Here is a 13,475-nt window from a genome sequence, read left to right as displayed (position 1 = left end):
AAGCAGGTAGGGGAAAGTTTTAAGGTTTGGATTTATATAATTTTTTGCTGGTTTTTTGGGGTTTTTTAATAACATGGAAAAATCTTATTCATCTTAATACATGGGTTTTGTTCATAAGGCAACCTGCTTTTTTAGTTTTCAGGTCTGAAACTGTTGGTGTCTGTTGGTGTTTCAGTTTTGAACAATGGGGAAATACTTGAAGTAGCAGTTTTTTTCTACTAGTTCATCTGATGCTTTCTACTTAAAAAAATTATATTGACCTCAGTTGAGAAAGCATCACTGTGTGGATGCAATTAAATGAGTCTTCACAGAGAAGCTGTGTATGTGTGGTATTGTGTTCTGTATTTACAGAAGTTAGAAACTATCTTTTTAGGGATATTTTCTCATCTATGAATTCATGTCGTCTTGAATCAATTTGAAATAACAGTATAACAGACAAATCTCAAGAAGCTAAGAAACAGCTCTCTAATTTTTCCATTATTTTGCTCAAGGAGAATAATATTTACAAGAAATTTTCATACAGTTTCACTGCATTTTCTGCAAAAAAAAAGGAAATTAAACTTCAAAAGCATATCATAGAACCAGAAAATGCTTATGTAAAATTCCCATGATTTTTCTTAAAAAATACTCAAAATTATTCAGAACCAGGAGGTGATGAAATTTTCTTTGGTGAGGCTGTCTTTGATTAAATGATTCATATGCTGTACTAGTAAAATTTGTTATTTCTCCTTCCTTCAGTGGGTGGATTTCATCTCTTACTGGACTTAATAAGAGTATTCCTGTTGGCATTATGATGATAATCATAGCTGCACTTTTCACAGCATCTGCTGTTATCTCACTAGTTATGTTTAAAAAGGTAAGTTACATATTGTTCCCCTCTTTTGTTTCCTATGTTTGATTTGGATCTTGCTTTCTCTCTTAGGAGAGGTACTCTTTCACAAAGTAGTGGGGATTAAATTACATTCTTCAAGGTGAGCCTTGCCTATTAACATTAGTACAGTTTTGCTTATACTGTTGTGGAGTTACAAAATGGTGTTTATACAATGCAGGTATATTCTGCAGATGGGGAATGATAGCTCTGAATTAGAGAAGCTGAGAGGTAACCCCACCACAAAGGAGTAGGTGAAAGCACTGGACACTGTGACTAGCTGTACATGCCATGTTGTCCATCGCAGAGAAGTGTGACTAAAATGATTGCTAAATTACAGCTCTTACCAAAATAATTCGCATTAAAATCAATAGAAGAGAGAGATGCTCAGCACCTCAGAATAGGATTTTTATTTCTCTGTCTCTGTTTTTTAATATTTTACTGCCAGCTAATGATGCAGGAGCATGAAAACTCAGGGAAATAAACTCTTTCTCTTTGGTTACTTCCAGTGAATTTCCACCCAGAAGATCTAGCTAGAGATACAGATACACCAAATATACATCACACATTTTAGTGAACATGATGAGACCCTTCTGAACTTGCAGATAATTACAGTTATCCCCCACAGTCAAATTGTGTGTGCAACAGGACAATGAAAAATTCAGACATTTGTGGGAAAAAATCCCATGTTCTCATCTCTGGATTCACTCAAACACATGAACAAATCACATTTCCCCACCTCACAGCTCCATTTTGCATTGAGACTTTGCTGTTGGTCTGCTAAGAAGTGGGAAGCACAGCACCATTTTCTCAGTGCTTTTCCCTCCGCAGGTGCACGGGCTGTACCGCACGACTGGCGCGAGCTTTGAGAAAGCGCAGCAGGAGTTTGCCACGGGAGTGATGTCCAACAAAACTGTACAAACTGCTGCAGCCAACGCCGCCTCGACAGCAGCCACCAGTGCAGCTCAGAACGCCTTCAAGGGTAACCGGATGTAGAGAAACAAAGTCACCCCGGTTCTCTTCAACTGTTCTTTATTTTCCAGTCACTTACTGTATTCCCTAAATGCCTAGATCAAAATTCACGCAGCATGTCTGTTTCTTCTGCAGCTGTGCATGGGTTAAATGGGAAATGGTTTATTTTATTAGAAATTTATTTATTTTAAAAAGAAAACCATTTTCCCCCTTCTTTAACATGCTGAATTCTGCAATGTAAAGCTTTATATAGTTTATGGAGGATAAATAATTTCAACAATTGGCCTGAGAATGAACTCTGGTATATAATGATCAAATCAATGTAGTAAGAATCTGGAAGTTTTTTTAGCAATTCACTCCAGTATTTTTTTTTAAGTTCAGGAAAACAGTTTGGATTAATTATTTTTCTTTGCAAGAACTGATTTCCCTATTTCTACCATAAGAAGTGGGGTAATAAGTGGTCAGTAAGAAGTGACTGAGAGATATTGTTAGGTTTGACTACTGTTTTTGCACTTTCAGCAGCTGGTGGGGGTCAAATACAAGTCAGGCAGAGAGTATAAATTCTTTTCTTGTTTGGTTTTGTTTTCTTTTTATTAGGTAAGTCTTTTGATATAAACCTGTAAGTTTGCATGAATACTGTTACCTGATCTTGTTTAAGTAGTGTTTTGGTCCAGAATTTACTTGCGCCACTTTATAGCATTTGTAGGTATTTCCATGGAGTATTCTCTACCTGTGAGAAATTACTATGGGGGATAAACATTCTCTGTAATAGAATAGTTCAGTTTAAAGAAGTTAACTGGTGATTTCAATCACAGAGCTAAATGAATATATATTTGCTATTTTTAACTTTAGTATTCACATATCCTCTGTCCCTCTTCTATGTGCAGTGGTATTTTTGTTTTATTTGGGATTTTTTGGGTTAGTTTTTGTTTGGGTTTTTTTTCAAGTATAGATTTATGTTTAACAGTGGTACTAAATCTCTATCCCGGACAGTCACTCTGTTTACTGCCTGTCCAAAACACTATATATACAGTATTTAATTTTCTAACAAGAATATTATCTAAAACCTAGTTCTTGAAGCAATGGCATTTAACAGATACTTGAATGAATTTTCATATTAACTCAGAGCCATCTCTGTGATGTGATTTAAGCTATAGGAAAAAAAAAGCTTTTAAACAATTTTGATTCGGCAAAGGGAGAGATGTTTATCTTTATTAAAGTTAAATTTTAAGTAATTGAATTGGAGGCCTAAGAGGTCAGATTGATGCTGTGAAACTAACAATCCATAATCCATCACAATATTCTAGAATATAATATCGTCAGGACTTGGTATAGTATGAGCTTCTCTGCTTTGAAGACCTTACATTTTTGGATTGCCTCATGAGACTTATATACAATACTTATATAGTTTCTCAGACTCTTCCAGAAAATGGAAAGATGTTATCCCACAACCTGTGTAAATACACACCATGGCTGAAATTAATTCAGCTCTTAAGGTGAATCATAACACAGCATAAAGTTCTGAGGCCCCTCCACATTCTGAAAGTGGACCTAATTCAATACACTGTATTCTGTTTCAGTGCACTGTATTCATAATAACAGAAGCTCATTTAAAAAAATACTCCCCTAGCTTAATCAGCTTAAATCAGTAATACACTGTTAGCATGAATTCTCCTATTAGTCTCCTTTCATTTACTAATTTCTTTAAACCACACTTGAATTTGAGAAAATGTCATAGTTTCACCTAGGCTGAAGTTCACATTAATGAATATATGTGCTTAAATATTCTATCTAACAAGGCTGTTAAGATGTCATAATAGTGGACATGCTAACATTGAACGTAAATTTGTGTGGAATGTTTTTAAAGCTTTCCAGATGAAAGTCACTGTTCTCTGCTGAGACTGGGGGATCATCATTCTAGAAACTATATATCAAGATTGTTAATTTCATATTTTAAACTTAACTTGAGGGTTGTATCTAGGAACTCTGCTATGGATTACTTTACATTCCCTAAATGTACATTTTAAAGTACAGTAAAATGTACTTTTAAATGTACATTTAGGGAATTCTTTTGGTATCTCTTGGATTGGAATCCTAGGGACACAGTCTTTACAATTTAACTGAAAATTGCATAATAGCACAGATTGCCGGGAAAAACCACCAAACACATTAGGAATAAAACCTGAATTTGACAGGTAGATTTTTTTCTCAAATGTTTGAAGGTTAAGAAAACATATGTAATGTTCTGTGTATAAGAATTGTTGATTTGTAATATCATGGGTTGAATGTACAGATTTAAGCCTTCTGAGTGAAATTCAGGGTTGTGTCACATGTGAATACTTTAAACCAGAAATCTGTGATACTTTGCAGCCCGAAAGGGAGGGAAAAATTTGTTTAGCTTTGACAACAGAAGGCTGAAATTTGTTTAAAATATTTTTTATCTAACAAAAATTAAATTTTACAATCTCTTATTAGTCAGAGTATGGCACCCACTTGAGTTGTCTTTTTGTAGTATTGTGACAAACAGAGTACAAGGTATGAAGTTTAAACACTGGAATGTCAGTAGTCTTTGATTTGTAGTTTAGGAGTTGTTTTTATTTATCTGAGGATGTTTGTATATTTTGTAAATTACTAACAATGTTCTGCCATCCTGGTGAATGTCATGGTTCTGTACAAATGCACTTCTTCTGTCCTTCTGTTGCATGTCTGGGTAGTTCAGAAGTTTTGTATATTTATTGTATTAACACAGTGTCATAGAATAAAAAAAGACTTTTTTCCTAGGTGTTCGCTCTGTATAGTTTTGACCAATAATGGGGATTTTTCTTCTAGCAGTCAGGGTGATGTGCAGGGACGATGATCTGTGTAAAAGTCTGACTTGCTTTTTATAATTCTGTATATAGATGCTGTATTTCTGCTGAAATGGTGAAGCAAAATGTCCACTATCAATAAATGTGGTCAAAGAGGATTAGTCTACTCAACTGTTACGAAGAAAATTGTTAAAATACTTGCAACTTACCTTCTTGTGCTGTAAACTCACAAGGGTTAAAATTAAACATGCTCTGTCATGATTGAATGGAATTCTACAGGTATTAAGTGACTCTTAAAACATTATTGAAAGTAAAATGAAGTTGCTGAAAAAAGCTTTGCTTTGGTAGTATTTATTTTCCTAATTTCTCCCAGTGAATCAACATTTCTGTGTCACTGCTGTCCCGCTTTCCTTTTTTTTTTCCTTAGTCACTAGCACAGTCTGTTGATTTTTTTCATGTAATGTCAGTTGCAGCACCTGCTGTCTAGTACTCATCTTACTGCTGGGTTTCCTCTGAAGGGCTGAATGACTTCATCTAGACAACTGTGATGTAGGTAAGTTTGCAAATGCATGATGCTTATTCATGCAATGATACAGTGAACAGCGTTCTGAGGTACAGTCAGGATTATTTTGGGAGATGGCAGACGTGTTTTTGAAGACACTTTCACATGCATGCATCAATCAGTATGAAAACTCTTCATCCACTTGATCTTTGTAATTTACAGATCTAGGATGGTAAAACCTCTTCCTTCAGCAAACTGAAGGAAGAAGTTTTGCCATCCTAGATCTGTAGGAAGGAAGAGGTTTTGTACTTTGTTGTAAATGTAAGCATGGTCATGCCATATGATCCAGTCATGTTTTATGTTTAGAATTATTAAACAGTCTTAGTGCTCTTCATGGGACGTAATTCCTCTGGTTTGCTCAGGTTACTTTCCTCAATAAGTTGTAAGCATGGAGTTGGAAAATCATGCACACATTGAGAGAAGAGTGTGGGTTAAGAGAACTGTAATTAAAAATACTCAGTGATACTTCTGGGAAGATATTTCTGCCAAGAAAAAGCCACACACCTAGAACATTCTGGTTATTAATCCGTAGTACGGCACAGTAGGTCAGATAATTAAATAGGTTTGATTCAGTAACATTAAAAGATGTGTGAATTAGTTTGTACTTTTTTCCTACAAATTAATTTTATATCTGCAGGCAGCTTTTATTTTCGTAACTATAAAAACCAGGAAGATTGACAAAGGCAGTAGTGCAGACCTAGCTCAGCAGCAAAAGTCAGTGAAACTTTATACAAGAATTAAACTAGATATGGCATCACATGATACTGAGGGGAAAAGAGAAAAGGCATTGATAAGGATGTGTAACTTGTGGCTCATGCTGCCATACATTTTGGTCTGGAAAAAAAAATTCCAGCAGTTTAATGGGAGTGTATACTGCTCAACTAAAATAATGCTTTTTGTTGGATGAAAGTGATTACATTGAACAGTTGTAGTCTCAATACACCTGGAGCTTCCTGTTGACTAATAAGTGTATGTGTATATGTATATAAAATAAGCATACTGTCCTGCTTTTGGCAAGTGCTCCTTCATGTTCCTGTTACATTACACTCAGACGTGAAGGAGAATACTTCAATACAGAGAAGCTGCTCGTTACAGCATTGAGAATACCAAGTTTTACTTCTTTATATCCATGATATAGGAAGGGAAATGTGCAGCTGGAGAGATGGGAAGTATTTGGGACTTATTTTTATTAAAGTTTGAGGCTGTATTAGTAAAAACATGGCTGGTGCAGGCCTGGAAGACAGGCTGGCCTCAGCTTCTTGTGGCTCTGCACTCAGCTTTTCTGCTCTGTGACCTTGTACAGCTGGAGTTGGATAGGCAATACTGGCTGGAGCCCAGACCACAGTACAGAACAGCTGCCTCTGACCACTGGTGCCTCTGTGGCATCAGCTGCTCTGCCACTGCTCCAGCTGACAATGCTGCTAGTAGATTTTATCATGTTTATAGCCTAATTAAACAATTGTGTTCCTCTGAGCTGTAGTCATTGCACACATGCCAGTGCATGGTTGCTGTTTTTCAGTGCCGAAGTGTTGTCTTTGCTGTGCCTGTATTTTTTTAGAAGAATGCATGATGTTCTTTTTAGAGGAGTGCATGATGTTTTGAAAGAAAAAATGGATATCCTGGATTGGGCAGTGGGGTGACACTTTTTGTCCAGGGTAAGACAACAATCAGAAGTAGTCAGAATACAGAATCACAGAATCAATTACAGGATGGAAAAAACTAAACACTCCTGAGATCACTGACTCCAGCCTAAGACCTATGTGATTAAATCTGACATTCTTTCTCTTTTACCTTGGTCAGACCAAGTTATTGATCCCACCACATCTGAGTGATACCTTAAGCCAGTTACAGATACTGATTCCTACACTCTCAGAATTTTGTTGATATCAAGATATTCCAAATAAAAGGCATTTGTTTGAAAACAAGTTTTCAGTGAATTGCAAAACAAGACAACATCTTCATATTCCTGTCACTCTTAACACTGATAATAGACATCCATTTTGTGATTGCTCCACTATTCTAAACCCAGATGGAGCTTGGAGAACAAGTTACAAGAATACAGAAATGGGTAATACACATAACTGGAGACTCAAACTCTCTGCTACTGCCAACTCCATTAACTTTACTGAAAAAGGAAGGTAATACTTCTAGCTGTTTAAATCAGTACTTACTAATTTCTTTAAGCAGTGTTTTATATTTGGAGAATAAGTGCTTTGAAATTCATAAATTGATGGTGGTAGTGGTGCATTCAGTGGCATCTATCCCCCAACTTCTGGATTATAGGTTACTAGATGTTCCAAGTTGTAACTGAGAGCTGCTTCTCTGTAGTTCAGGAACTGTTGGAAGTGTACTTAAACTATACATGAATAATTATATATAAATTTAATGGAAGTGGACCACTGTGACTGACAAATAAAGAGACATGCTGACTTTTCTTTAAACTATGGAAAGCCTTGTTCCTGGTTCTGCTGTAGGCTGGCTTTGTAACCTTTCTCTAGTGTTTGTCATGTCACAGCTGAAAGCTAAAACACACTATGGCAAACACCATTTTTAAAATCTGTGTATGGTGAAGCAATATTTGTTTTACAACTGTGACTACCCTTTTTCATGAAAAAGGAAATGCAGTGCTTTAGTTGCAAAATGAAACACATTTTGTCAGAGCTATATTCAATTAGACGGTCTCTTTAATGGAACTGTATTATATAACACAAAGTTACAATTTCAGATCACATACTTCTGATCAGTAATCAGTAATAACTGTTTAAGTCAGATGGGAATCTGAAATACATCATTGGACTGGGATCTTAAATCCTATTAAAGCTACAGTCAAAGTTCAGCTTGTCTCAACTTGTCCAATATGCTTGTATTAAGGTAGTCAGACTCCTGTTAAAAGTTAAAAAACTCACATTTAATTGAAATTTAGGTTAAAAAGAAACCATTAGGTACATCATTCATGCTAACAGTTGTACATAGTGGTGAGTCAAGAACAGAAAACAGTACCACAAATAAACCATGGCTCAAAACCTACTGTAGCTGGATTGCTGCAGCCGCTCTTCCTATACCGAGGAGCTGTGTATGCATTGCTGCCGTGCTCTGCTTTTGTTGGACTCTGCCCTTTCCTTGAGGTGCAGGCACCAGTGCCCACAGCTTCCAAGGAAGGCCTGAACTCCTCTCCATTTACCACTAGGATGTGGGAAACTCCAGTGGGGGGTGGGGGGGGGGGGGAAAAAAGCAAAAAGGAAATTTTTTGGGTAAAAAAAAATCTTAAAACCCCCCCCCCCCCCCTTCCCCATTACAAAATATTAATAATCACTGGAAAAAAATGTCTGGATAGCCACAAGAAAGGTGTAAATACATCCAAAGCCCTCCGGTGTTATTTCAAAGGCGGTTTTTAAAAGGCCAATAAAAGTGGACGAGGAAGACTTGTTTCTGAGGAGTTCTTGCCCATCTCCTGCCGCAGATAAAATACTGCAGGCAAGGGCAGCACTGACAGTGAAATAAACGTTACTGCTGCTGGCTCCACTGCGCCTCGGAGCAATCCTCGGGCACAAATAGCCGGCTTAAAAAGTGACTGTCACTTACGTGAGGGTTGTTTTTTACCTCTCTTCAGAGAATCTCGGGCATATGCCGTGGGCGAATAAGCAGTTTTCTTAGATGAATAAAGAGGATGTGTCGGAGTTTTATTGCTGTCTTAATTAGAATAAAGTTAACACGCTAAAGCCATGTGGTCATCTGAGGCAACTATATTCCTACACCTGCATCCAGAGGCGGGGAGATTTTGTGGGGGGGGGGGGGGGGGGGGGGGGGGGGGGTAACAATGCAAAATGGAAATTATTTGGCTAAAAAAAAAAAATCTCAGAATCCAGAGAACTTTATTGAGTAAAATAGATACAAAGGTGATATAGACAACCCAGAAATAGCTCAGTAGCAATGTTTTTTGCAGTGCCACATTACAAATAAAGCACACTAAGAAACCCTTGCTGAGCTTTTTGAGTGTTAATGGCAAGAGGTGGACACAGCTTCACACTGTGGAAGTGTCTGTATTCTGAGTAATTCAAATCAATCTAGAAGATATTTTTGTTAAATCTTCAAGCTGCTTTTACTACTGTTGTATTGATCTTCAACATCAGTGATTTTATTGTGTTGCACTATATCCACACTACCAAACTCCAGCCACTTCTTCCCTGGGAAGTCCCTTTTCCAATCACTTGTTTAAAAGCAAAAAACTAAAAAACAAAATGAAACAAAAAAAAAACCCCAACAAAATAACCAAAAACCCCCCACAAAACCCACTCCTTGTATTGCACATCTCACACAAGTCTGTGTAGATATATATATATAATATATATATTTAAATATGCTACAATTAAAAAAAAATGTCTATGGCACTTTATTGAATATAAGTTTTAAGAAGTTGATGAAACCACAGATGTTTGAAGAAATCTTCAATACCACAAAACAAAGTTAAACTGAACTAATTGGCACACAGGTTTTAAAGAATCCACAGCAAATTCCTCTAGATCCTATGCAGTGCATGTACATTAAGAAGCAGTTACACTCTACAGCCCCCTCATGAAATCAATTAAATTAGCTTTAAGCTGATTCTGCTTTTTTCTTTCCCAAAGTGCCTTTGAAAGCTACTGCTGAGGTGAACTTCAGGAGCAATTTAAACAGCTGTGAAATTTTAAGGAGTGCACCCTGCACCTGAAAACCTCATCCAGGAAAAAAAAATCGCTATATATACCACCTTATCACTTGCTAGAAAAACAGAACCCTGAGAAAAGAAATTCTGATTATTTCTCCTCTGTATTTCTTCCCAGCCTGTCTTCTGTCTGTACTATGTGATGAACATGGATATTCTTGCAAGTTAGTTAATTATGCTGTTGCAGAGCAAGCTGATAATATACCAGCAACAAGCAGAAAAGCTGGTTCTCCTTGGTTACGAATGCAAACAAAAGCAAAATGTGCCACTGAAAATCTCTTTAATACTTAAAAAATCAAGCCCAAACAAAATGTACTACTGAAATTTTTTAAGCATCATGAGTATCACAGCAGAGGTCAGCTAGTAACATGAATGAAGGTTGTTCATTGTTTACTTCTCAACAAGAGTGGATTATGCTCTCTCGACCTTTGTAAGGACTAACCTGACCTGATTCTGGCTAATCAAGTGCTTAAGCCAGTGCAGCATTTTTCACCCTAATACTGTGTCAAGACTTGTTGGCAATGGTGACCTGGACTTTGGATTGCTACCCACCTAAGGAAGCTAAAACTGTACATCTGCTTAGTAATTTTTAGCTGGTTTATATGGTACTCATACAACTGCTTACCCCCTCTGTCCCAGCTGCAGGGCCCTGGAGGGCAGGGGAGAGCTGAGCTGGTGGCCCAGGTTCAGCGCATGCTCCAGAAGGGGCTCAGGAAGGATGCCTGGAGGAAGCCTTGCTGGACCCCAGTACAAGCCCAGTGCATGTCCTTCAGGTGTGGGGGATGTGTATGGGGCAAAGCCAATGAGACACACAGGTATGGACAAGGTGTGTGGGTTCTGGTTTTCACCCTCGAGCACCACTTCGTGCTGGTAATTTTGCTTTATTAAAATCTTGATTTGTGCAGGCAGTTGGTCCCAGACCATAACTTTGGGGGGGATTTAAATTCAATATTTAAAAGAACATTGAGTTCCCTGTTTTAAAGTAGTTGATGGTGGATGTGGGTTGCAGGAGCAGGTGAATGCAAGAAGAGGCTAGGTTAAAACAATCCCTTTTTGAATACAGGCAGAAGATGACCTTGTTGCACTGCGTCTCAGAGGTCACCTGTGTATCTGCCCAGTGCACAGGTGGCAGGTGCCATGGGCATAGAGGCACAGGCTGGAGCTGCTGTCACTGGTGGGCAGCCGGCGCTGGAAGGGGACCCCAGCTCCGTGACTGCTCCCCAATCCTCCTGGCTGCCCGGGCCCGCCGGCAGGACTGCGGAACAGCTCTTGTCTTGTGAAGCACATCAGCAGTGCCTTGAGAGCAGCTGCCTACCTGGACAGTAACAACCATTTTTTAATAACTAATGGCACATTTTAAGGGACTGACCAGGCAAAACCAAGAACCTCTGCTCTGTGTGATAGTGAAGCAACATTGTCACTAGATGATGTTAAACTACCAAGAAATAAGAAAAGGAATCTAAAATTCACCTAGTATTTAATTAGAACTACTCAGATCAGTTATCCCCAATGCTCCTATGGCACAGTTGCATCATTCCTTTGTTTGTTAAAATACCTTACAAACTTCGTATCAGAAGTAGTTCTAGTAAGTGAGGCAACACCACAAATAACACAACGAGCTGGCTTTGAGAAAAAAGGCATTTGTGGCAATGTCTGTTTAACTTCTGCTGATTTAGTTGGAAAAAGGTCTACTACTACACACACACAAAAAAAAGGGAAAAAAAAATCTTCCCAGCCACAAAGAATTTGTAAAGGCTTCCTGAAAAATTTAAATTTCCTAAAGACTCATGTGCGTCTGGGTCATGAGACAGACTCATCTGTAGACTGGGAATGACGTTTCACTGACAAGAGAAAAAGTACAATGTTGAATTACAATGTGGAATCCACAGTTGTAGGAGAGGTTGCAGCCCAGATATGGCAGGTACTGTGGGGAGCTGTTGTCTGCTTGGGATTTCAGAAGTTTTAATAACAGCTGTAGAAATATTTCAGTTTTATGTTAATCAGGTGAGAGCCAGTTTAACAACATCTTCTCTGTCTAGTCAGTGGAAACAGTATTTACCTGCTAAGTAATAAGTTGCACACACCTTGTGCTCTAAGTTTCAAGAGAGAGAAACCTGGTAAGGACTTGACTTTCTAAATGATTTAAGATTGGTGTAAACGTCAGCTTTGCTCTCTCCAACATAGAGTTAATATCCAAGAAGGCACTGTACTTCTAGGAAGTTCACTACCAAAAAGCACCTCCATGAAAATGGTACCAAACCAGGTGATGGTAAAGAAATATTCACCAGTGAGGGGAGCCCTTGGAAACAAAGCCTCATTAAAATAAGCTTCTCTTTTGCTTAAAAAAAAATGTGCTGGCTTTTATTATTTTAAACCCAAATTCTTCAAAGTGACCATGGTGGGTTAGGCAATCCGATCAATCAGAATTTTTCAGTTTTAACAACATTCCTGTTATATACATGTGATTACTCACATCCCCAGTCGGATTAATATCACTGTGTCCTGATCACAGAATGAAACTAAAAATATCCCCAAGTATTTACATTCTGCTTTCTTGGGATCCTTTCTCTGATCCTCATTGCCCAGCAAAGAAGAAAGACCCTTTCAGTAGTTCAGGGTTGGAATGCATGGGGCTCAATCACACAAATGGTAAAAACAGGTAAATGGATCTGCTTGCCCAGTCAATGGAAAGCAGATAAAGATCCAGGTGCTGGTATTTTTCCCCGCTGGAGTTAAAGGAGGCAGATAAGGTTTTTTCCTTCTTCTATTTCTTCTTGCACTTTGTCACTGGATGTGGCTATTTCAGCTTGCGCCGAGAAGACTGCACAGATGAACGTCAGAACAGTGCCGCCGATAGCTGTGTAGAAAGCCCAGCCCAAGGAGCAGTCTCCTAGTTTGTAAGCAGAAGCATAAGGTCCACAATAGCTTATCGCCTTCTGGCATCCCCAACCTGCAGGGTAAAGTATCAAGCCTAAGATAAGGAAGAGCCCTAGAAGTAAAAACAGAAAGAAGTTTTACAAACAATCAGTCTAACACCAAATGCAGCACATCTAGTAATTGTTATTATGGTCACTAATACTCATAATTTACCACAATTAGGAGAAAACTGACATCTCATCCATCCAATCTTCCTTTACTGATTGTTGCCTCGTATATGCCATGCAGTCTTTCAACTAAATTTGAAGCTACCCTGTGATTTATGTCATGAAAGGCTTACTTTTTATGATAATGGCCTAATTCCTTACTTTAATCTCTGTACTCCTCCTACATCCTTTCCTCTCACACATTATTGCCACAAATACAGAGCATGCAAAATATTCAAGCATCTCCACCTACTGCTTATGCTTGCACTTCTCAAGAATGTAGGAATATTTGCATCCACTTTTGATTTTGTATTTAGCTTTATTTAGCAATTCACCATAAACATGTTTGCCTGTTTTCCTCTGGATTTTGCCTACATCAATTTTCTTGCCTGGAAAAAAACAAACAAAAACCAACAACAAACGAAACAAATCCAAAAAACCCCAAAACCACAAAAAACCAGTCACATTTCTACTTTTTTGC

General features: G+C 38.0%; 2 protein-coding genes and 1 pseudogene across 4 annotated transcripts in view; 1 reads left to right on the top strand and 2 right to left on the bottom strand.

Annotated features, from left to right (window-relative positions):
* Nucleotides 1-4,980, top strand: part of SCAMP1 (secretory carrier membrane protein 1) — a 40,369-nt gene extending 35,389 nt beyond the window's left edge. Inside the window, exons 8-9 of the mRNA XM_039709831.1 lie at nucleotides 739-856; nucleotides 1,700-4,980. Of these exons, the coding sequence (XP_039565765.1) occupies nucleotides 739-856; nucleotides 1,700-1,864 (283 nt within the window). The 3' untranslated portion in view covers nucleotides 1,865-4,980. The remainder of the gene's footprint in view (nucleotides 1-738; nucleotides 857-1,699) is intronic.
* A 5,104-nt stretch (nucleotides 4,981-10,084) lies between these two features.
* On the bottom strand, nucleotides 10,085-12,574 carry LOC120502525 (annotated as a pseudogene).
* Nucleotides 12,250-13,475, bottom strand: part of LHFPL2 (LHFPL tetraspan subfamily member 2) — a 120,174-nt gene continuing 118,948 nt past the window's right edge. For all 3 annotated transcript variants that reach the window (XM_039709947.1, XM_039709946.1, XM_039709948.1), the window contains one exon: nucleotides 12,250-12,900. In XM_039709947.1, the coding sequence (XP_039565881.1) occupies nucleotides 12,644-12,900 (257 nt within the window). In that variant the 3' untranslated portion in view covers nucleotides 12,250-12,643. The remainder of the gene's footprint in view (nucleotides 12,901-13,475) is intronic.

Source organism: Passer montanus, unplaced genomic scaffold (assembly GCF_014805655.1).
Source record: "Passer montanus isolate IOZ18808 unplaced genomic scaffold, ASM1480565v1 scaffold22, whole genome shotgun sequence".
In the NCBI taxonomy this organism is placed as follows: domain Eukaryota; kingdom Metazoa; phylum Chordata; class Aves; order Passeriformes; family Passeridae; genus Passer; species Passer montanus.
This window is presented reverse-complemented; position numbering and strand designations above follow the sequence as displayed.